General features: G+C 37.9%; 3 protein-coding genes across 9 annotated transcripts; all 3 read right to left on the bottom strand.

Annotated features, from left to right (window-relative positions):
• Positions 1–630: 630 nt before the first annotated feature.
• Positions 631–6,076, bottom strand: LOC114728245 (glucose-1-phosphate adenylyltransferase large subunit 1). 3 transcript variants are annotated; one of them, XM_028915120.1, is made up of 16 exons: positions 4,825–6,076; positions 4,461–4,583; positions 4,346–4,372; positions 4,199–4,270; positions 3,990–4,082; positions 3,547–3,630; positions 3,396–3,451; positions 3,213–3,306; positions 2,987–3,099; positions 2,391–2,463; positions 2,194–2,274; positions 2,014–2,100; positions 1,823–1,927; positions 1,638–1,744; positions 1,144–1,204; positions 631–1,035 (listed from the first exon to the last, which is right to left on the bottom strand). In XM_028915120.1, the coding sequence occupies exons 1-16, from the start codon at positions 5,053–5,055 to the stop codon at positions 934–936; spliced, it is 1,509 nt and encodes a 502-aa protein (XP_028770953.1). In that variant the 5' UTR covers positions 5,056–6,076; the 3' UTR covers positions 631–933. The 3 variants fall into 3 exon arrangements, with proteins under 3 accessions (XP_028770953.1, XP_028770952.1, XP_028770954.1); XM_028915119.1 differs by having other exon boundaries at positions 4,199–4,372; positions 4,825–5,092; positions 5,360–5,365; XM_028915121.1 differs by lacking the exon at positions 1,144–1,204 and having other exon boundaries at positions 4,199–4,372.
• Positions 6,077–6,330: 254 nt separating this feature from the next.
• Positions 6,331–16,332, bottom strand: LOC114728244 (paladin). Of its 5 annotated transcripts, none has more exons than XR_003738654.1 (19): positions 15,540–16,330; positions 14,952–15,083; positions 14,478–14,549; positions 14,305–14,375; positions 14,095–14,194; positions 13,910–14,008; positions 13,466–13,592; positions 12,747–12,880; positions 12,607–12,666; positions 12,220–12,455; positions 11,093–11,522; positions 10,680–11,003; positions 9,939–10,547; positions 9,684–9,857; positions 8,723–8,962; positions 8,354–8,637; positions 7,442–7,691; positions 7,117–7,239; positions 6,331–6,872 (listed from the first exon to the last, which is right to left on the bottom strand). XR_003738654.1 is itself a non-coding variant. In XM_028915115.1 (19 exons), exons 1-19 carry the CDS (start codon positions 15,687–15,689, stop codon positions 6,740–6,742), a joined length of 3,783 nt encoding a protein of 1,260 aa, XP_028770948.1. In that variant the 5' UTR covers positions 15,690–16,312; the 3' UTR covers positions 6,331–6,739. The 5 variants fall into 5 exon arrangements, 4 of the variants coding, with proteins under 4 accessions (XP_028770948.1, XP_028770949.1, XP_028770950.1 ...); XM_028915115.1 differs by having other exon boundaries at positions 7,442–7,726; positions 15,540–16,312; XM_028915116.1 differs by lacking the exon at positions 6,331–6,872 and adding an exon at positions 6,902–6,975 and having other exon boundaries at positions 7,442–7,726; positions 15,540–16,314.
• A 1,652-nt stretch (positions 16,333–17,984) lies between these two features.
• Positions 17,985–22,747, bottom strand: LOC114728254 (cathepsin B-like protease 2). Its single transcript, XM_028915131.1, has 11 exons — positions 22,616–22,747; positions 21,958–22,023; positions 21,630–21,710; positions 21,357–21,513; positions 21,237–21,241; positions 21,075–21,149; positions 20,861–20,986; positions 20,417–20,635; positions 18,566–18,679; positions 18,434–18,469; positions 17,985–18,341 (listed from the first exon to the last, which is right to left on the bottom strand). The coding sequence occupies exons 1-11, from the start codon at positions 22,676–22,678 to the stop codon at positions 18,207–18,209; spliced, it is 1,077 nt and encodes a 358-aa protein (XP_028770964.1). The 5' UTR covers positions 22,679–22,747; the 3' UTR covers positions 17,985–18,206.
• Positions 22,748–23,635: the final 888 nt, after the last annotated feature.

Raw genomic sequence — 23,635 nt, 5'->3', positions numbered from 1 at the left:
AAGAACAATTCTTCGAATTTCTCCCCGAAGGGAGAGACCTTGACGACCAGCAATAAGTATGCGCACAAGACTTGGCAGGAGAGATCAACTACTTTTTTTTAAATAAAGTAACTACCTAGCTACTCTTTGAAATCAGGATAACTTCTTAAAAAATTTGATGTGTAAGATTATATTTGAAAGCACCCCCTCGGGGGGGGGGGGGGGAACGCGGGCCCACATATTCTGTGTAATTATGCGATTCTACATTTGCCTTTTCATCTCCAGCTCGACAGATAATACAACCGCCCCTCCTTTTCTGCTTGTATCCATCGAGATGAACTGGAATCCCTCGTTTTTGTTAATTAGGCAACAGTGACTACATAAGATTTGGACATTGATGGTGAGGTAGCAGCAATCTGTAATTGATAGGGACGTAGGAGTAATCTACAAACCTGCTTTGCATAATTAGAGACGCGTTTCAATTCATCGAATGACATTTTAAAATATTATCCCAAAAAACATTTGAAATACCTTTTTTTTTAATAAAAGAAAAAGATGTTTCCATCACATTCGGGCGAAGGAGATGGCGATCCATGTTAAAGACTATTGATGGGAAATAGGAATCAGTTACTGGAAATGCGAAGCAATCCAAAAACAAGTACGCCCTTTATCCTTGCAAGTGACTGCCTGTTTATGAATACTTATTCAAATATACTCGATATTCAGTGATACAAATATTGCAACTACCAAGTGGGTGGAAGAAAAATGAATACAATTAAGGCAATGAATGAATTTAACAGCGTTGCCAAGTAGCCACCGGTCAAAACTTGATGTTTGCGCTTGTTGATGGATCTTCGTATGGGAGCCGAAGTTTGAGGCTAGTACGCCTTTTTCATGTGCGTGACTTTGTTGGTGGGTTGTGGCAGAATCCAGTCAATGAGCACCCATCATCATTTAAATGATTGTACCGTTGCCTATCACAGAGTTTTTGAGAACCACTGTGATTCCTGATCGAATGTAGATACCCTCAGAAGGTCGGTCTGCCTCCTGCACATTCTGCGTTCCAATAAAATTATTCCTCATGGACAAATAGAAAGCTAAAATGCAGTAAAAATTTACGGTACAGTAGCATTAACATATATAAATCAACCGAATCATACTCACATCTTTATTGGCAATGACCACATTTTTTCCAATTCTCGCATTCTTATCAATTATACAGTTCCTGTAGAGCATAAATTTGTCAAGAAAAAACTAAACCATACAAAGGATATGACCCAAAAAAAAAAAACCAGATTTGTAAAAGTACTCGTCATCCATATTACATTTATCACTCTTATTGAACACACACTCTCTTCAAAAAATAGTTCTGGCAACAATGTAGGCCAAGCAAAAATTGTTATAGGATCGGGCTTCCCCTAATCCATACCAACACGAGATGAACTGGGTAAACTGGGTATTTAGAAATAATTGGGAACTGTAAGTCTGCTGCTTTCGCCAATTTTATGACTATGTAAACATGGTGGCATGCACACTTCGCGGATTTCAGTCTTTAGAGTTAACCAATGATCCATATAGCTCAACTCATTGTAAATATGTCACTGCAAAATGCTTTAAAATAGCCACATTCAAATCTTTTAGCCTTCCAAGAATCTTACACGATTTTGGTGTCCTTCCCAATGCCAATTGGGACATTTTCCTCCGCCAAGAGAGCTGCTATTTCGGCTTCAGTTTGGTAAAAGTCAGCACCCATCATCATGGTGTCCTATAAAATGAATGCGAAAGCAACTAATACTTCACCAATCTAAGCACTCCAGAAATGAAGTGATTATCAGGAAATTACCTTCAGCTGAACTCCAGAATCTATTCTTGAGCGAACTCCCACAATTGAATGTTCAATACTGCATTCTCTCAAAAAGCAACCATCTGAAATCAAAGAATTCATTACCTACATTGGAAGTTATTGCACAAACCCATCAGGCCCCACTAGAATAATCAACTATCAGCTATCTGAACCAAATTTTGCAGTTATACCTGGCACTTCTCCAATTTAGTTGGTGGTAAGAATCGAGGACGTGAAAAGATTGGCTTTGACTGGTCATACAACTGAAACTTCGGGGGCTTCAACATGCCAGCAAAATGAATTGCAACTTGTATAAGTTATATCCGACAAGAGTTGGTGACTGATTATTGCTATAGCGTTAAACAACCCACCTGATCCATGAGGGCCATGTTTGCATCAAAAAAAGACTTTATGGTCCCAATGTCTTCCCAATATCCACTGAAAAGATAAGCCTGCAATGAAAACCTTAGTGATCTACAATAAAACCGGAATATGATTATAAAGTTCACCAAAACAAGAAAATCCTACAATGACGTTACGCATATAAAAATACTAGGAGAATCCTTACCTGCACATTAAAATCTTTTGTGGCCATCGGGATGACCACAGACCCGAAATCATTTGCATTTGGATAGCAGCGCCTAAAATTGGGCATAAAATACACAAGAAAAATCACATCATCTATTTATGTATGAGGAAAAAGCAGCATTCATAGAAAGAAAGCTCGATCTTTGAAAGTACCGCTTAAAACAATCAGCAATTTGCTCAGAAGTCCTTTAATAACAAGAAAAAAAGTAAAAATAATAACCTTTCTTTATAACTTTCTCTTTTTAAAATCAGATCTTTTTTTTTTTTAAAATCTTCAACATAAATTGTAGAGAAATTTAGTCAGCAGATTAGCCATCAACTTTCACTTCTATAATTGTATATGTTCTCCAAAGAACCACTTTCACGTATCAAATTCTATTTTAATAGATAACTTTATATCATTCTGCATGTTAAATGGGGTGGTAACAGAGCTTTCATGCTTTTAACATCACATTCACTCCATTTCCATGATCCCATAGAGAAAAGGCTTGAAGTCACCAAGTGATATTGCTACTAAAGATTAGTGGCAAGAATCAATAAAAGGAAAATTCGCGCAGCACAAAAGAACTACATTACCTGAGGAGGTTTAGTAGAACATCGGTTTTAAACAAATATATCCCCATAGATGCAATATACGAGAATTTCTTTGCTTCTTGAGCTGATAAGCCGAGGACAGTTGTATCTACATGCTACGTAAACAAGTTCTTTCAGTTAGAGACAGGTAGTATTAGGCTGATAACTGAAGTTACGGATATCTTTAATCAATCTTTTGAGAATAAGAGGACGTTGGAAGAGTAACAACCATAGACTTCAACTGTTCTCCCTTAGGTTTTTCCAGGAACTGACAGATCCGTCCTGATTCATCAACCTTCACTAACCCAAAATCAGAAGCACGACTGGACATAAGAAAAGAAAACGTGAATATTAGGAAAAACAAAAAAATTGGGCGAATAATATGTTTGAGAAGGAACTTCGCCCAGAATACCTATCATCCACTGGGAGACAAGATATAGATATATCAGCATTTGAGCTAATGTGCTTCTGCAGGTGACAAAAGATCAGTTGTCAAGCTTTCGTCACATCACATAAGTTGTTGAATCAGGAAACAATAAACCATGCTGACAACTGATACCAACCCGCAGAAAGTTCGTGTAATCCATTCGATAAAGTTGATCCCCACACAAGATCAGAACATTCTCTACGTTTCTATGCTCAGCTTCCTACTCAAGATCCAGAAACTCGTTTAGTGTTGCGAAGATGAGAACCATGTATTCTGTTTGTTGATGAAAGGACAATGCTGCCAAAGCTACGGTTCTATGACACTACGGGGGGCCTCTGGCCCAATGTCAACCAACCATGCCATTAGGCTTGGAATTTTGGGTCTAGCAGATGCTGTGTTGGAACCCCCTGCCAGGACCTATCATATGATTTTCCCCTCTAACGGAGAGAACACTATTTCTTTATATTCTTCTTCCCCAGTCAGGTCAAAGCCCTCATATTGTAAGTTGTCACTTTGGGGGGGGGGGGAAGGTGCAATTTTATGAAAAAGGAATCAGAATTGAGAACATTTATGGCATACCTCAAACAACCAGAGAAATTGTCTTACAGCATCTGCTGTCCCCTGAAACCATTTCTTTCCTGATTCTCCAGGGGTTTGAGTTGCCGCTAATACCTGTTAAAACGCATTCTCAGTCTAAGTATTCCATATTAACAAGTAACACGGCAGACATGACTCAGAGAGGGATCAAAAAGACTATTCAAAGAGACAAAAGAAGACAAAATGCATACCTCAACAAAACCGCCGCCGAAATGGATGCCACTTCCTAAATTATAAGTTTGAGCAATGTGGCGGTTGAGGGACTGGGAATTGAATTGAGTAAGAATGTAAATTTTATTAATGCCACTGTTAATGCAATTACTCAAAGGTATATCTACCAGCCTATAGCATCCTCCAATTGGTACCTGAGTTCATAAAAAGGCCCACAGGTTAGTGAACCCAAACTCAGCCTGTAGTAATGGAAGAGGGGTATCTTTAAATCGAACAGCTTACAGCAGGCTTAGCTCTTCTTTGAGTAAGGGGGAAAAGACGAGTTCCAGCTCCACCACCTAATATGATGGAAGCAACAGTCTTTGGGTCCACCTCTAATTGTCCATGTAACGGTGACTGCAAGGCCTGAAATGCAATTTCATCTTGTCACACTTTCTTAGCAATGGTAATGCAAATAATGACTATGGTTGACTATGGTAAACAAAACCGCAAGTTTAAAGTGAAATATTATCTAAGTCAACTAGTGGTCAAGATCGAAATCCTCCCATAAAATCTATGATTATCCTAAATAACAAGTCCAAGAATAATGAAAATAACAAGAATAAATATGTTCAAAAAAAAAATAAAATAAAGGAGGTTAATTTACCGTAAAATTATTAGCAACATCTGCAAGAGTACAAACAGCCAACAATCTTTTGGTGGTCTTTTTCCGGGTTAGAGTAATGGATCCTGTACTTCCTAAATCAGATGCTGCATTCTTTGAATGTGCCGAATTCACTCTGCTATAAGAGAACGAGGAAGACAGAATTCTGTCATTGTGGGATGGTGTCATCTTTGAACCCAGACGCATCGAAAACCCACGCAATTCACCTGCCATTCCCTGTACCCTTGTTTTCTTGAATTGAAAATTGGCCCTCGATAATGCAAATTGAGTTAATCTTCGCTTCTTCTCTTAAGCCGCTCAATGAACAGGTTAACTATTGAAATGCTTTCCAATATTCAAATATATAATCATTCGTAAAATATTAGACAATGTACTTAGACGAATAATAAAGAACAAACAAATAACTTTTTAAGCAATCGACAAGAAAAAGAGTGAGATATAGCAGCAGCATAAGTTGAGCTGTTCGTGTTCTTGTATGATTTTTTTCAAAAGAATAAAGGAAATAATGAGGGCTTACCCCAAGGCGGAGCAAGGAATGGCTTAATAGCAGAAAACCAACATAAATACCCACCGACTGTCATTGTATTTCTCTTTTTGGATAAAAAATCTGCTAATCTCTTCCATAAAATCAGCTACGTTGCTAAGATTCTGAGTAGCTTACAGTTCAAGCCGCATCCTCATTAAGACTTATTGCTATGCACGCTAGTTTGACGCTTTTTGGAGGTCCTATCCATGAAGCAACGGATACTTTTCGAATTAATTAGCAAGTTATCACGCCAAAAAGTTTCAACGTTGAACAAGAAGCTATCGGGTTGTCGGGAACATCGTGATTTCCAGGTTTCCATCAGATTGCGAGTTTCTTTCTGTCAAAGAATGAGATAACACAGGGATCAACTTGAACGTTGCGAAAGGATTATCGAAATACCAGTATATTGTTAATTCGACGTGGCTTCGGCGTTCAAATGCATCAGCGCATACTACTAGCGAAGCATGTCCACCTCCTCGTGGGAGGGCTTTGATGTCAACATGGAATCCCACATATCAAGAAGCCTTGCTGAAGAAATTCTTATACTACCGTAATTTTTTGGCTAGCAAGGAATGATGTCAGAAATCAGAATGATACTTCAGTAGAATGGACTCGGGAGTTGATAATTTGAATATTAATCTTATGTTTCCCTTGTATCGGAGGGAGAGACGAACCCGCGAATACTAAGAAAGATTGAAAAAGCGTCGTTTCTGCAGATTTGCCTTCTGATACTAACCCTAGTACTTGCATTCCTCCGTGCCGGTTTAAGGGTGACCGGACCCGATTCAAATTAGCAAAAATGTTTCCGACTTTAAACCTGATGGCATTTGCATTTCTTCTCCGTAACTTTGATTGTCATTTTTGTTTTATACACCCAGACTGGATCAGTCATTATAGCTAAGTCTTCTCCTAGCAGCCCTATTACAATCATAGTTATAACAAAGGACGACACCTAGAGATCGTAAACAAAAATATACAGAAATCGGAATACAATTTAGAAATGAGACATATAAAACCCTTATATAATGCAACTGGCTTCTGGGTACCAGATGAACAATTTCCTGGGCGACCATGCCCTTGTTCTGACGCAAGCCATCTCGCCTAAGCGATCGGAATAGAAATGGCTGATTTTAGTAGCTTATTTTAAGCCATATTCCCGTGATATCGAACAAGGCTAGACTAGGTTTGATAACAGGGTACTGTGGTTCTAAAAGTTCTAACCAAAAGAGTTGACAAACTTGTAAGCACCTACTACATTTACGGCCTTCGTAAGACCAAAACGGGTTGAGGATGTATAGACAGGGCAACTGTGACAACTATACATTATATATATATAATATATATATATATATATGGAAAAGCCTTGCAGCATTATTGATCGATTCTGAGATTGCTACATAAATGACCAAGCTCAGGTCTTGCACCCATCCATGCAGCAAATTCCATCTTGGCAGGAGAGGTGCAGTAAAGGTAGGATCTGAATGTGATAAGGAAAAAATACCGCCTGCAGATGAAGGGAGAAGAAAATGGTTACATCCTAAGCTATACATAATCAACGTAACTTCCACTGACATCCATGAGTAGTATAATTTTCTCCAAAATCATGTCTGAAAGCAAATAAATTAATAAGAATGGAGAATTCAAAAAATAACTTCTAGACAACGAGTTCTAAAAAAGGCCTATCACCTATTACAGAAGTCCGAGAGTTCAATTTGAGTGACAAGAAAGCATCTCAGTCGTAAGCATACCTCAGAGCCTTGACACCCATGTCCATTAGATGAGCGCGTTCCTCGTCATCGCCATCAGTAAACTTCTCAAATTCTTTCCTATAATACATAATATCATTCCGCAAATGTCCTGCCCCGGCACACCTATTCAACAAATACTCAATTAGCGTTGACAGATCATTTTCCTTGGAAGAGTAAAATGGTAACAAACTCGTATATTTTTAGAGCTACTCAATGATACATTTCTCTACACCCAAAATTGCAATCTCTGTTTTGAAGTCGAACACATTCTCTTGAGGCAATATCATAAAGCAAGAGAATGGATTCTCAAACTTGGCTGACTTACCTTTCAATAATAATGTCAACATCTGCTTTGCTTTGGGGACCACGTATAAGTACTCTAGTTAGGCTTAATATGTCACGATAGTCACCCATCCTAAATGCCTCTTCATTAGAAGCTCGGGAAGGCATGTTCTCTTGAAGCATTGGATCCATGTGAGGACCATACAACGGTCGCGAGATTTTAGATTCCAAGTTTGTAGCTGCTCCTAGTTTAATACACATGATCGCCATTGCATATGCAACTCCACCAAAACCTGTGTGCGACAAGAATAGGTAACTACCTGCAGAGCTATGACAAAGCAAGGGAGCTTTAAAAAATATTATTTGTTTTAGGAGATAAAAAGACTAATGTATCAACAATACTGTTTTCAGACATAGCAGAAAACACGGGGCAAAAAATTACGTAAATCCATGTACCTCCCTCAACTCATCAGTGAGAACCCGGAATTAATGATAAACCATTCAAAAAATTTGTTAACTGCATTTTGGAAACCAAAGAAGAAGCCCCCTATATATGTTAATTTAACAGCCACAAGATGGAATGGTTCTCAATTTAGCATTTGACTGCTATTTAATTGGCACAGCCGATGCAATGAAAAATTCTTTGATACTCCTCTGGTCCTTAATATAGGACCTAATTGTTAAGTTAGTTTTGGTCCTAAATATAAGACCCATTTCTCATATTTATCAATTTTCTCTAAATTACCCTTATAAATACTCTCTCAACCATAATCAAGTAGAAAAGGAAGATGGGATATTAAGAAAGATGATCATGATATTTTAGAAAAAACGTATCACATTTCTTATAATTAACTAGCTTATCTAACTTACTTAATCTAATCAAATTATTAAATGGGTCTTATATTAAAGACCGTAGGCGTACTTAGGATATATATTATTATGTATGGACACTTACTCATCTTCACAATACTGAATTGCATCTATGTCACAGGCTGTGGCATCTCTCTCTCTCGTTAATGGAATCCTTCGGTAGACAATATCATATCCATCGTTTTTCAAAGATGAATAAACTTCTGAAGGTGTCTTGACATCATCTACTGAAATGTTTTCCCAGTATCCAACCACACCAGACTGATTAGTTGAAGGGTTATAATCCTCACGATGTAATAGCATTCGCCCACCAGACTTTCTAATCTCAGAAATTATATCTTCTTTTAGCCGTGCCTCCATGTGCTCCACCTGCATTACAGTTATCATGAGTTCAGCAGCATATGAACTTTTGAGTTATGTTTCAATAGTCACTCTATTGCACAAGATGACACACCACAGGACCAGTGATTCCCACATGCTTGAGTGTATCAACAGGTTTGTTCAACTCCCGCCAGACGAAGGGAGTACCATCAAAATAAACAACTGCTTCCTCCCTCAGATCAGTCAATACAACTTTTTGAGAAATTGCAGCTTCTGAAGCTCCTGATTTAGGCTTAGCACCTAAATATGCTAGCATCTCCTTGACACCAGAGATGGTTGGAGTTGCCATGCTATATACGGGGTATTCATCAACCTGAAGGAATGATGTTTCAGGCATGCATAATAACATTTCCCAAATTTAAGACACGGTATATATTAATTGATAATAACACAAAAGAGCTCTTCAATTATTAAATAATAAGAAAGGCACATGTGAGCGCAACATTAAAAAAATTGAACAAAGTGTTCTGAAAGCCCTTCACTGTCGAACGCTCAAACCACAAGACAATGGCTCAGTATATGTGAGTAAGCATAACCTAATTAGAGTTTCTCCTGTGGCTTCGTTGTCAAACTTTTAGCCATGCGCTTTATGAATAAAATTAGTCTGATTACATCAATGTAAAGCTTAGTCCCAGGCTGAAAAATGAGATAAATAGATACAAGAACTTATGTGCCCATGTATTGAAGAAAACAATAATAAGATTCACATGTTTTCAGGGATACTCTATATCTGACTCTATAGTCAGGAACAAATACTCAATATTGAAGCATCATCCAAGGGACAGATGAAGAAACAAAATTACATGAAATTGTCCAATAAGAAGATAGGAAACAACTAAATCAAATTGCAATGCTAGCTGCATGGAATACATTTTCACCAAATAAATTCATGCCAGAAAACATATTGGAGATGCTAATTCTACCTACACTTGGATGATCCTGTAGGTCCCCACTGGACGTGTAGCCTTATTCTCTGGCATCACAAATTTGATGATAGTCAGTTTCTTTAGCAGTACATATATATGTAAACATACCTTGTAAACATTCGGTGCACCATGTATTTGGATGTGGCTGGAAGTTCTCTGACCAGGAAAGAAATACATTTTTAGTATGGAGCCTTTCCCCAAAACAGAACCATTCCGGTCCTTGACAATTGCCTCCATTACTGCATCTCCATGCTGAGACTCTTGTGGTGCTCTCAGCCCTTCCTACATATTAAGTTAGCGTTAAGGAAGAAATTTAATCAGATCCAGTGGAAGGTCATCAACAAAAAAGTACAAAAAATTTACCGGAACAGAGAATAATCGTCCTGGTCTCAGTCTGATGCTCCATTTCATAGCCTGCACCTCTGGCCTCCTGTGCAACCAGGTCTTAAATGTCATTTTGGATTCTCCTTGTCCACAAAAACCATCAAAAGCTTCGCTTCCAAGATATGCTGCAAAAGCAATGAGGCGGAAGTACCGTTCCAGGTACTCAGCACCTCGATTCAAGGCCACTCTCCTTACTCTAGGCTCAACATGCTGTCGATTGAATACTCTTCTGTATTGCAGAACAGCTTGGCGTATGTTTTGAAGTGCAGAACATCTATCAATAATAGCATCTAAGGCCTCCCGACATTCCACGCCATTATCAAATAATGTTGTTATCTTCCATAACAAGAGAATGTCATTAATACCAAACACATGACTTTGTTTCTCATCCATTTTAATTAGAGAAGCATCAGAGGTTAATGCATTAATGTCAACCCCTGTTTCATCTGCACTTGAGAAACCACCATTCACTTCTTGATGGGCCACGCCCAAGTTGTCAACCAGGATTTTGATGGGCCTCCCATAATTAATTCTAAGTTTAACAAGGCAAGCTATGACAGTGCCAGTGGTTGTCCTACCTCTACCCATCTGTATGTAAATGAAACATTATAATAAAGAGGGGAGGGGCCAGAGGAAAATAATCAAAACCAATGTAAATGGACAAATACACAGAATGAACATCTCCATAAAAAGAACATCATAGAAAGGTTAAAAGGTAACCTGACAGTTGAAAACAAAAGCAGTGTCCTTCGGAGAAGATGCTATATTAACAGCCATTGTGTCAAAGTCAGAACTTTTAGGAGCTTTACCATCAGTGATGGGCACACGTGCGTACTTGATGGGAAAACCATCAGCCTGCAGGCTTTTAAAAACTTCAAGTGGGGTTTGAATTGAATGAGATGTGACATGCTCCCAAGCATCAAATATTTGCCCCTGATCTGCTTCGTGAATAACCAATACAGCACTGCCATAGTGTTCAGCTTCTCGTAGAATATCTTCTTTCAACCGAGCTTCCATTTTCTCCACTCTGTCACGATCAATTCCCTGAAAGAAGAAATCATATCTCCAATGCAGAACAAGTGCTTCTTCAACTCAGAAGTATAACGAAATTATATGTAAAAAAATGTCTTTACCGTGTACTCCAACATGTTTTTGTATGGTCTTTCAAGTTCCCGGAGAACAAATGGTTTCCCATTAATGTATATAACAGGTTCTTCCCTCATATTATGCCATAGTACAGGGCGTCCCCCTTTAGAGCTACCAATCCTACGAATAACAGATCGAATACCATCAATGGTTGGGTTTGCCACACCAAAGACCGGAAAGTCAGGAACTTCTCTGAAATTTGGTGCCCCCTCCACTCTCTCTGGTAAACTTGGGTTTTGGCAACCAGGACAGTGATCACTTTTTAGAACAGTTCGACTACCAAGAACTTCGCCATTTCTCAAAGCGGCAACCACACCCATCTCAGAAGGGCGGCCATCAGCAGATTCAGCTATCTTCTTTGGAGATGGCTTCAAACTGGAATATCCAAGCGCACCCATTGGATCTCTCCTGAGCAACCTGCAATGCTTGAAAGTGGTAAGAAATAAATGTTATATATATACCGAGTACCAACATCCATAAAATCAAGAAAGTTATCAAATCATATTACAGACAGAAATCCAATTGATATATATGTATGTCCGATTTATACAGTACAAAATTTTTAGAAGAAAATGATGACATGGTCCAGGTGAATGTTAAATAAGATTAAACCGCAAAGCAAACTCAAACTATATCTAGCAACTTGGTGAATAGTAGCCCAAAACACCTAAAATGTTAGAGAACTTGATATCTTGCAGGGAGTCAAACCCATTGTGCCTCTTGATGCTTAACAAATGAAAAGCAACAGTAATAACAGGACCAAAACCATGCCTTTTCACGGCAACAGGGTGGAATGGAATCAACATGTAATGTCCAAATCAATTTTTTCGCATGAGCCAACTTGACATGGGAGACAATCAATCTTGACTCGCTGAAGTAGAATCACAATTCACGATAGAAATCTTCAAAAAGCTCATGAGAATCATAAAATCGCAGTAGCACATAGAAAAACTTAATGATAAAGACCGTGTTGATGATTAAATTTGGGCTGAAAAGCAATATTAATACCAAGAATCCCTCATCACAAGTACCAAAATTTGAGGTCGGGTCCCATTCCTGACGAAGGAAAAGAAATAACAAAACTTCAACTTCACACAATCATTAATATTCTTACCTCCGAATAATACTGTACAGTTCCGGCCTAGCTCTCATCCAGTCAGCAAAACTGCTGTGACTGGCAAAATCAGAATTAAGTGCAGCCCTTTCTGAATGAATGTATACAGCAAAACATATTAAGAAGTAGTATCTCTCCAGGTACTCCACGAAAAAAGAAAGCGATGACTCCCTCTTCTTTTCATCTGGTTGTCGCAGAATGCTGTTGCGATAGGTGGCAATTGCTTCACGCAAATTCTGAAGTAGAATTAGGTCAAATATAAAGTGAGGCATTTTATGCTGAAATGTGAAATCAAACACTACAAAATCATAGAAAAGGAAATCGTAGCATCAAAGTACACATAACCAGCTTAGTAACACAGGATTAGAGTCATTGAATATTAGGTACCTGCATTGAGGCACACTTATCGATAACTTTGTCCACTTGTCTCTTCCCCTCAACACCACCCTAAAAAGCACATGCTCTCATTAGGCCTAATAAAACTTATGCTACATCTTCTTAAAGAAACACAAAGTTGATACCAATACCTCTAATACACGAATCAGACTTCTTATGACTGCATATTCTCCCCCGCGAACTGTGTCCTCTGAGTCAGGTAAATGATCAGCCACATTAGTGGCATACTGAGAAATCTGACCGACAGAATCGCTCCTCGGAATACCTAAAAATCATGTATTATGATAATATTAAAAAGGAATTTCAATAGTTACCCCCAGGATCAAACTAAACAAAAATGTAACAAGACTACATTAAAATTAGTAAGTCAAACTTTAGTCGCAAACAATGCCCTTCCAAACGCTTATAGCAAGGACTTTCAGTACAGTAATCCCAAATTTATATATAAAGAAAGTGTCCTACAAGCGCATGCATGTCTTGTATTATAAGAGAGGTGAATTATTATAAGAACAGAAAGAAGCTAGTAATAGTACATGGATCAAGTATAAATAGAAAACATTGACGACAAATGAATGCAAATAAATAATTTAGGTCAGCATCTTCGACATGATGGCATTGAGCTTCTCTCCATCACAGAATAGGTCAATACTCTTAGGTTATTTGTTAGACTCATTCTTCCATCCATATCCATACTATTATACACTCAAACAACTTCATGGTCATGGGCTAGATTTTGGTCCCGAAGCCTAGCAATGATATGAACAAAAATGAAACCTTTAGGGACCTAGAATGGTGTATTTCCCCCAAAAAAAAAATCATAAAAATTGACAGGGGCAAGGAAAAAGATTACCTGAGGCTCCAATTCGGTTGAGGTAAATTAGAGTAGCAATGACCATTCCTGTTGTAGTTCGTCCACGGCCCATTTGACAATTAAAAATGATTTCTGTATTTACATCAGCTTGAGAGATTTTATGGACCTAAATCACAATGAAGAATGGCTGAGTGATAACATAGGTTTCAGGAAATTATGAGTGAAATTTTTTTGGCTAATAACTGTTATTCCAAATTAAAGATTCTAGGCATCTAAGCAATTTTCAACAGAAGCTCTTAGCTCTTAGACAAGACAATAAAGAAGAAAATTTGACCACTCAACACTTTTGTACATAAAAATATATTTCCAGAAGGCATTACACTTCGTATACAATGACAGATAAAGTCAAAGCAGGATCACTGATAACTGCCTTGTTCACAACTTATGCAAAGGTTTTCGCTGAAACAAATAGTTAAAGCTCACCAAAAAGTCAAAATCCAGCTCTTTTGGTGATTTTTCGTCAGTTATAGGAACACGTTCATAATCAACATGGTATCCCTCTGCTTGCAATTCCTCATACACCTACAGCAAATAAACAACTCTGATGCATGTTTTTCAGAAAATTTATGGACTAGCCTCACCCTATCGTCAACAATGTTTTGCTTTACCTCTAGGGGCGGTTTCACTGAATTACACGATACTTGTTCCCACTGGTCCACCATCTGGCCATCTGGCAGTTCATCAGTCACAAGGATCTTATTTCCATATCTGTTATGTCAATGCGCAAATAAGATTGGTTATCATGCACGATAGGACTATAAAAAAAATAAAGAGAACTATTAGCTGCATTTGATAGATTAGATGGAACAAAAAAGTACCTTCTTGCTTCGACTAGGATATCTTCTTTCAAACGAGCTTCCATTTGTTCAACCCTTTCCCTGTTTATTCCCTGATTAAGTACAAGATCACACAACAGTAAAAAGATAAGATGCATTAGCTATAAATTAGAGTTCTTAGTTCAACTCGAAAGTTAATTACACAATAAGCATACCGTATACTCAAGGTTAGAAAATGGCCTTTCCACATCACGCAAAACAAAGGGTCGCCCATTAATGTACACAACCTGATTTCAACAAGAATGAAGAGGAAGTTTATAAAAAAGATAGTTTGGAAAATATCACAAGAACAATAGTCATCAGGAGTTAAAATAAAATTTTAGAGTGTAAAGTGTCAGCCAGAAAGTGGATTCCAGAGCGTCATGTATAGTGGTTATCACTTAGAAAATTTCACAACGTTTCCATTATTCCATAGGTTGACACAGAAATCAAGGAATGTAGCCTGTATATTTTTGAGACACGAATTTAGCTGAAATTCTCCGAATGACAGGGAAGAGAACAAAAGGTTTCCATAGCTTCATTGGTAGAAAAAATTGGATATTCACAGGACCAACTGGAGCATGAGTCCTAAGGCATATTTGGAAGCTAAGGAACCGATATATCAGATATCTACAAGAAAACAAGCATACCGGTTCTTCACGAAGGTTAATCCAAAGAACTTGCACCCTCTTCCCTTCTTTTTGAGCACCAATATGGTTCAGAACATTTCGGATTCCATCAAATGTTGGGATTGCAACCCCGTGAACATGTAATGAGTCAGCCTGACAACAGTAATCAACAAAAACGAAAACATTAAACATGAAAAAAGGCAAGGAATCGCGAGCCAGTAAAAAAAATATGGCGTGAACCAGAAAGTTATAGGTTGAGCAGCGTTAATATCTAATGCAAGAGTATGGGGCTTTTTTCAGTTCGGAAGCCAAGAGGATGCTGTAAACCCCAGTTATAGCGCCGTTCAAAATCGGACACAAGATATGCTCAAAAGGTCGAAGAAAAGTAGAAGACTAAGTTTCGAAAAAGCCAAAAGCAGGGGAGATAGAGTGGCTAATTAATTTTCAAATACATAACCACATGTAGAATTACAGACCCGAGTATTTAAAATATTAACCCAATGGTGCGTTAGACATCATTGAGCGATGACTCCAGTTGAAACCAGTCCATAAAGCTAACAAGCACCAAGGAAATAAGAAGAAAGAAAGAAAGAGAACAAATATTAAGACCTGACGATAATTCGGAGCGCCTTCAATCTGAGGAGACAAGCGTTTGTTCTGGCAACCAGGGAAATGGTCGCTTTTCAGAATGGTCTTCTTTCCCAGCACCGATCCTCCCCTCAACTTCATCACTTGTTCCGGCACCTTCGCTATCGACATCTTTTACCTTTATAGAATTCCTGCTACTCCTGACTGTGCCAGTATCACTCACGTAAACACAAACACCATATCGCAAACAGGAGGTCCTATATTTACTGAATTTCGAGTTCTCTCTATTCTCAGCAATTCACCTTCGTCTGTGACCCATGATATTCACAAGTTCGAAAGAGCCAAAATGCAGCATGCGAGGAGAAATAATCAATTGCAGGACAGAAGAACGAAGGATTATACGAGTTATGGTTGTGATGTTCGCTGAAGAAACGTGAGGAGGTAGATAGAAAGTCCAACAAACAGGCAAAGACGACTTCTTGTCACTTCATTCTGACGCTAGAGGGTCATCAGCTGTCCAGTTCCCACAATTTTAGAATAATTTCAGGATAACTCCCTTCTTCTGCCTGAAAGGAGTTTCTGCAAAAACTCAGACTCCTGACGCTTATTTCCCAGACGACAGGAACAAGGAAAAACAACTTTCCTTCCTCTATATATTCTCCTCCCTCAAAAAAGATGAACGGGAATGCGAATCTTTAATACGAGTATAATTATAAAAATGAGTTAAGACAAGTTTTTTTAATTAGATAGCCCTAAATTCGGAGGGGGCATGCTGTGAATATTCTTCTAGCCAGTAGGGGACCTCTGTGGGAAAGATGCCCAAGCCCCCATCAACAGTCGCCACCTACCCTTGGGTGAGAGGGGGATTATCCTCTTTATACGGTTCTGTCCCAAACATAATGCTGACCACAGAAAGGAGATGGCAATAATCTCCGAGTAACAGGATTTCCTCCGTTCCTCGTAGAGGAGTAGACTGCGTGGACTGAAGAACGCGGAAACAAACAAAACAAAAAAAGGAGAGGAAAAACAAACGTGCAAGATATGACAATCGGATTAGCGAATCTGGGAACTGAGAAGGTTGACGGGGCACTTTCTGGGGCCCACCTCAAGGTCAATGTGGCGTTGTGAGATAGCAGTAAAAAATTTAGGGGAAAAAAATTTATAAATCTTCAAATTGACGGTTAATTTCACAAACTAGCACTACTTATGACCAAAAGTCAGGCCAAAAAATAGTTGACCAAAAGAAAAAAAATCATAAAAATCTATTATGCTAATTACTAACAGTAATCAACACCTAATAGATTGCATTATTATACCCAGGTGATTGACGAACTTAAGAAAACAGAGGAAAGAATTTATAAAATAACATGTGAGAGGCATGGTGATGGCTGATGGGGCCAAGTACTTGTAGCTTTTTTTTTCCCCTAAAATTATTTATTTTTTACATCTTTTTATTCGATTGAAAACAAAGATAAAGCATGTTTTGCGACGCCTTTTGCCTGAAAATGTTGAATTACATAGTGAAAAAAGTGCAGTCGTTTGTTCGCTTCTCATTAGCTAGGCGATAACAAAAAATTTTTATCAAAATATTTTGCTAGTCATATCTAATTTATATTTTGCGTGATCATCTGATTTTATGGAGAGTTTAATTCATCACCAATCATTATTGTTAATCGTGTTCGCTTTTCTTTCTTGGTGTTAGTTTCAAACCCTTGTCCCATTACGGATGTCACATTTTGATTTAGACCAGCGAAACCGTTACTCCTTTTTATTTCTGGGAGGGGCAGAGGCGGCGGCCCCGGGGGTTTCAAGAATTTTACACTACTTTCTTAATACTCCCTCCGTTTCTTATTATAAGAGACATTTGATGCTTATAGTATGTTCTTAAATATAAGAGACACTTAAAAGTTGTCTCTATTTTTTTATGTTAATTTTCTATTTTACCCATATTTATTGTCTCCAACTCACACTCTCTCTCCTTCCCACTTCTCTTTCTTTTAAGAATTTACTATTGTTCTCTCTCATGCTCTCTCTCCTTATTAATGAGGGCATTTTTGGAAAAAAAAATTATACTTTTTGCACATTAATTGTTCTTAACTAATTTTAATTGTTTTTTTTATCAACGCAATTCGGTTATTCGTCTCTTATAATAAGGAACGGGAGTAATTATGAGCGCATCCCTAGACACATCTCGTGCTGTATACATTTGATTAAAATATCACATATTAATTTTATTAAATTCGAGAAATATTAAATGATTAACTAGTCCTTTTCATTGCATTAAAAAAAAGTCCTTTTCATCTCGTTTTATTAGAAAAAATTAATCCTAGTAGAAATGTAATAAAACGACACTTCATCTTTTTTTACCCATGTTGTAAAAAAATCACAAGCAAGAATCCAGCCTTCACTTCACTTTCTTTCCTTCCTGACGCTCCACGCCACGCCATTAAACATTCATACCGGACAGACTTCTAAAAATATCAAGCATCGCATTTTCAATTTCTATCACATCATCATAATGATCACAAGTAAACTAAAAACGGAACAAGAATGATGCAGTGAAAGTAATCCTACGCTAATCAGAGTTCGCTCATTCTTGTAGTATTGCAACGTCATACTGTGTCATGTTTAATTGGCACACAACATTTATGTGATAAAATAATAACGATAAGTAGTGAACATCTACATTCAGAATGAAACGACCGCATCGTCGTCCACATCAACCACCTCCAACACAAGATTTTTAGTGGAAGGCAAACCGGCGACAACTTCTTCTTCAATACCACACTCGTTTGTGCCTCGCCTGATCTTGAAGTAACCATCCTAACGGTTCAAAATAAATTAGGCCATTAGTGAAGGATTGTATTTGACTACGTGAAATTCAAATCGAAGGGTGACCAAAATACTTCACTTACATCGCCCCAACTTCTATTCCACTGGTTCGCGAGAAGCTGAAAGAGAGGAAAGTGAAGCGTGAATACGGAAGTTACAGACAACATATGATGAAGCAGGAGTTAAAGGCCAACAATAATGGACAAGTACCGTACCCAATAGTCCTCTCCATCATCAGTGGTTCCCCACCCAATTAGCTTTACAGCATGACCTCCCATCACGTAACCTGCGACGTGTTTGTATACTCCTGACTTGTAGTGAGCAAAATCCTGAAATAACATGGCCGAACAAGGGAAGATGATCATTAATTCATAAACTAAAAACAAAAAGGTAAACATTTTTGTTTCTAACTGAAAGTTCAATGGAAAGCAGGAATGAGAGGCTCTCCCAAGGAACTTAACCAGGCATAATGCATACATTAGTCGGTCTATATAATGCATATATGATGGGGACGAAAACTCATCCAGAAAGGATAACGCATAACATAAAGAGACCAAGTGATAAATCACAAACTGAGGCCAGCTTTCATGCCTTCTCCACTAATCCAATTATAGATTCAGCTGCAGTTGCTTAAGTGTTGAGTTGTGAACCTCGGAGCACATAGCAAGACCAGTTTGCATTGTAAAACCGTTTTTAATCTAGAAGTGTTGGATTCTTGGCCAAAATACCAGCAGGTCATTTCGATGCATATTGTATAACTACATGTATTTTATTATTGTCGCCCGCGCTCCGACATATAATGACTCCTCTGCAGCAGAGAACTAAATTTAGTAGCAAGAAAATCTGCAGCAGCAGCAAGCCTCTATCTGCACAATTTTTTTTCTTTTTTGGGTAAACATCTATCTGCATAATGCTAGCCTCAAAGACAACAAGGGCCGCACCATCCACGTATTTGCAGGTTTAAAGAGCCAGCCCAAGTAACAACCAAGCAAAAAGAAGCACTGGGGAAAAAACTCCGTGAGACAAGGGGGAAAAACACACAAGGAAAAAACCCAGCCCAAATGGAAGGAATCGATCAAAAGCGCAAAGGAGCATAATATAGACCAAAAATGTGTGAAGAAGAGAACAGAAGGGAAGAACAATTCTTTTCAGGACAGCAGACTCAAGATTAAAAGCCACCGACCCAAACACTCTGAATAGCATTATGAAGTGACCTAAGGGGGAAGTGAGCAATACCCACTTGAGCTTATAAAGCAAGAAGACGCACAGTTCAATTTGCCCAAAAACACACCAATTGAATTATCCCTTCATTTGCTTTAACTAATCCCTAATTAAGCCTTTCGCCCTTAAACAATCCACAGTCATCACATCTTCAACATTCACACTGCTACCCTAAAATGAACATCCTCGTTTCATAACCCATGGTTTCTAGTATACAATAAAAGTGCCTGCACAATATGATTCTTGCTCTCATCATCCCAGCCTCTCATATATGGCAAGGCAAGGCACTTCAAGATAACCAATGTAATAAAACCCCTCCTTCAATTCAACAATATATTAAGTTGACATATTTGAAATCGTTAGCCTGTGCCTGAATAATGCTTCCTCTAAAGCCAGAAAGTTTTTTTTTTTTTCAGTTTTCCTCTACAGCTGTACCAGACAGTTCTTCATTTGCATCTCTTAATGATACATCATATACAGGGATTGAGGTGACTACTTTTTTCATGTAAGACTCAATACAATTTGATATTCTTATCGTGTGCTTTCTCCAAATCTCCACTCTTTCTCACTTTGATTCCATTGAAGCTATACATAGCTGCTCTCTGGAACAAATTTCTTTCTTATAGTGTAAAAAGCATCGTCACTATGCTTATTGTATATAAGCATGTTTAATATCTTAAAAATGCAATTTACTCAATCTCATAATGATCATAAAAATATAAAATGACCAACAGGCTTTGAAAAAATGAACCAGTATTTCAAAAAGCCAATGATTCTGAGCATGTTTGGTTCATGCAAGTTGCAGCACAATCAAATGATATATGGCTCATTAAGCTTTCACTTACCTCATAAACAGTGAAAGAGACCTCAACCGGCCCATTCTTATAAACTTCTGCCATGATATCATAGGGATCAGAGTTGACCCTATATGCATTATCACTATAGTGCTTTGACTGGCTCCAAAGCTGGTTACCATTGACGCACTTTCTCACACACACAGGTGTTGGATATGCAGGCTCACAACCAGGGTGAGAACAACCAATCTGATCAAAGTATGGGTCACACTGCCAAATTTAAACATTTCAGATAGTAAGAGAGTGCAAAAGGACGAGTGCAAGGCCAAGTTGAAAAGAAAAGTTTTCTACAGAACATTAACATCCATAAGAGAACAGATCCCAGTGAGAAGGATCCTTGGATTTCCATTCATAACATTTCCATATAAACCAGAGAACCACTTTGAGGGGACAACCTCCATGAGGAACTACCGTGGTTAAATGAAAACTCATTACCTCTTCAGTGACAACGCCCTGGCGGACGAGGTATTGCCATGCATTGAGGGGATAACCTCCATCACAGCCAGATCCACACAAAAATCCACAGCACGAGAGAAGGTCATTGACAGAGAGTGACACATTCTGCCAAATAAAAATATAGATTTATGGAGAATCGTACACATAATAAGCAAACAAGTGAAATGTTATTTCTGTAATAAGCTTAGGTTACCAGGCCAAAATGGATGCAGAAACGATCTGATAATGATTCAACAGCGCCAAATGCCCAGCAAGAACCACAGTGACCCTGAATGACCATCATCTAGATCAGCTCAGAATTTTTTTAACTTCTGATATATGAAAAGATGTTGCCATGAGAAAAGTAGATACTAACCTGATCTTTAATTAGTAGATTGTTTCAACATCCCATGTGTTCATCAAAGAAGAAGAGTCAGCAACTTCTTGCATGTGAATTAATTAGTCAGAGAAAACCAAGAAGAAGCAAGTAGGTAACCTAGAATTCTTCCAATTGTGCTACACTGCTTCCAAGCTGTTCTTGCATCAAACTTGTTTGGCAATTTTAATGCTTTTGGATGAGTTTTGACAGGAGCACTTCTTAATTCCTTTCTAGGTGTTTGCTTAACCCCTAGAAGGTGCTTAAACTGTCCAACCTGTGCAACAAAACCGAGATCTTAGAATCTCAATCATTGTACATAATCTAAGCATGTGCAGTAAAGGTGTTGATGATAAAAAAATAGAAACAAAGCTGTGCAGATTGATAGCTAACTGTGTAATTAGAGAAACGAGGACTCATGGCAGCCTTCCACCCTGCTTTTGGATTTCCATTAATCCGTTCAACAATAGACTCCTGCAAAGTGATGTTTAACAATTCATCACATGGCTTGAACCAAAAATAATACATAATATCCATATTAAAATTTCAAGTTGGCACTTAAATTGGTGATAAAAATATTCCAGACTGCCATCCTGCAGGCTCTTTCTTTTAATTATTTTCGTCACAGTATCACTCTCAAGCCCAAAAGATAAAAAATAAAAAACAGTACTAGTACAAACACAGAACAAAATGGATCTGGAAATGCAAAAATTTAAATCACCTGGAGGATGTGAGAACTGAGCTTGAGACTACCAAGTTCTTCTGCTTCTGTTTCTGCTTCAATGATCTGTTGCCGAGGTAAACATCGTCAATCAAATTCAGAGAATAATCTTACTATAAGAGTTCACAGGAGAGCATGTCTGATGTGAAATAAATGGCTATGAAGGAAGTTTATAGTATCTGCCCTTTTATCTACTGAAAATGAAGCATGACTGCACCATAAGTTCAGTTAAACACGCATAACCCCACGACCACGACAAAGCAGATCGAGGTAAATTTCCAAAAGGTCGAATCTAGCAACTCTTTGTATCTCATTTTTTCAAATATCACAATAGAAATGTTCAACTGAGAAAATATATAGCGCAGTTATGCTAGTTCCATCATATCATGGGGACCATAGACTGAATTTTCAGAGCACGGATTTCCATGGAAAAACCCAAAAGAATAAATCATCATATTTGCAAGAATTGAAAACAATGAACACCACCCCAAGCGAACAAACATCAACAAAAACAGCAACAGAGAATTCAATGTCTTCTACGAACAACTAATAGAAATATACAAACGGATGGTCAGAGCCCCAAAAATATCTTCTAAAACAGCAAACAATAAAAATTTCTATATGTCATCCCTTAGAAACAAGGAGGCGAACAATATACCGGCAGCGAGAGGGCGGAGAAAGCCAGAAACAAAGTAATCAGAGTGAAAAGAGTGGAAGCCATTTCCCAGTCTCTCCTTTACGTTGAGAAGCAATGAAGTGAAGGCGTGCAGAGAACGATCACTTGAGCAGATTCTTATAGGAACAGGGAAAGGATGAGATGATCATACTATTTTTGCTTGATTGCGTGAAAGGGACAAGCGAGGAAAAAAAATATCTTGTAAATATGATAAAGTAATGGTGATATGGAAGGCGCATGTGAAATTGACAAATAGCCCATGACGAGATCCATCCACTCCCTGCTACAAATTTCAGAGTTGACGTCGGACGTTTGTTCTCGAGAGTGTTTCTAAATAATTTTTTTCAAATTGGGGGGTATACTCTAAATTATTTTTTTAAATTTATAGTTTAATTTTTATTCAAGTACCTCCAGTACTTCTCTCTGAAGTGCTTTCTGATTTCTCAGCAAATTTTTCAATTTTAATACTCCCTCCGTTCCTTATTATAAGAGACATTTGATGCTTATAGCATGTTTCCATATATAAGAGACATTTAAAAGTTGTCTCTAGTTTTTTTTTAGATTTCCTATTTTACCTCTATTTATTTTGTCTCCAACTCATATTCTCTCTCTCTCACTTCTCTTTCTTTTAATAATTTAATTGTTCTCTCTCATACTCTCTCCTTATTAATAGGGACATTGTTGGAAAAAATATTATACTTTTTACACATTAATTGTCCTCACCTAATTTTAGCTGTTTTTTTAATCAACGTAATTTGGTTATTTGTCTCTTATAATAAGAAGGAGGGAGTAATTAAATGTTCAACGTTCAATGTTTTTCAATATTCAGTTCATTTGGTGTTTTTGGTTAGGCGGGGGAAAAAAAAGAAGAACCCTGGGTCCCCGGCGTTATCCCCAGTGTCAACACCCTTCCCAAGGTTGGGCGGCGATGAGGTCACGTTATCATTTGTGTACAGTTTATTTATTTTTTATACTTTATAAAATATAAGGTGAGATGAATAC

The sequence above is a fragment of the Neltuma alba genome, unplaced genomic scaffold (genome assembly GCF_004799145.2).
Source record: "Neltuma alba isolate B1F8T4 unplaced genomic scaffold, ASM479914v2 tig00012527_pilon, whole genome shotgun sequence".
Lineage (NCBI taxonomy): Eukaryota > Viridiplantae > Streptophyta > Magnoliopsida > Fabales > Fabaceae > Neltuma > Neltuma alba.
This window is presented reverse-complemented; position numbering and strand designations above follow the sequence as displayed.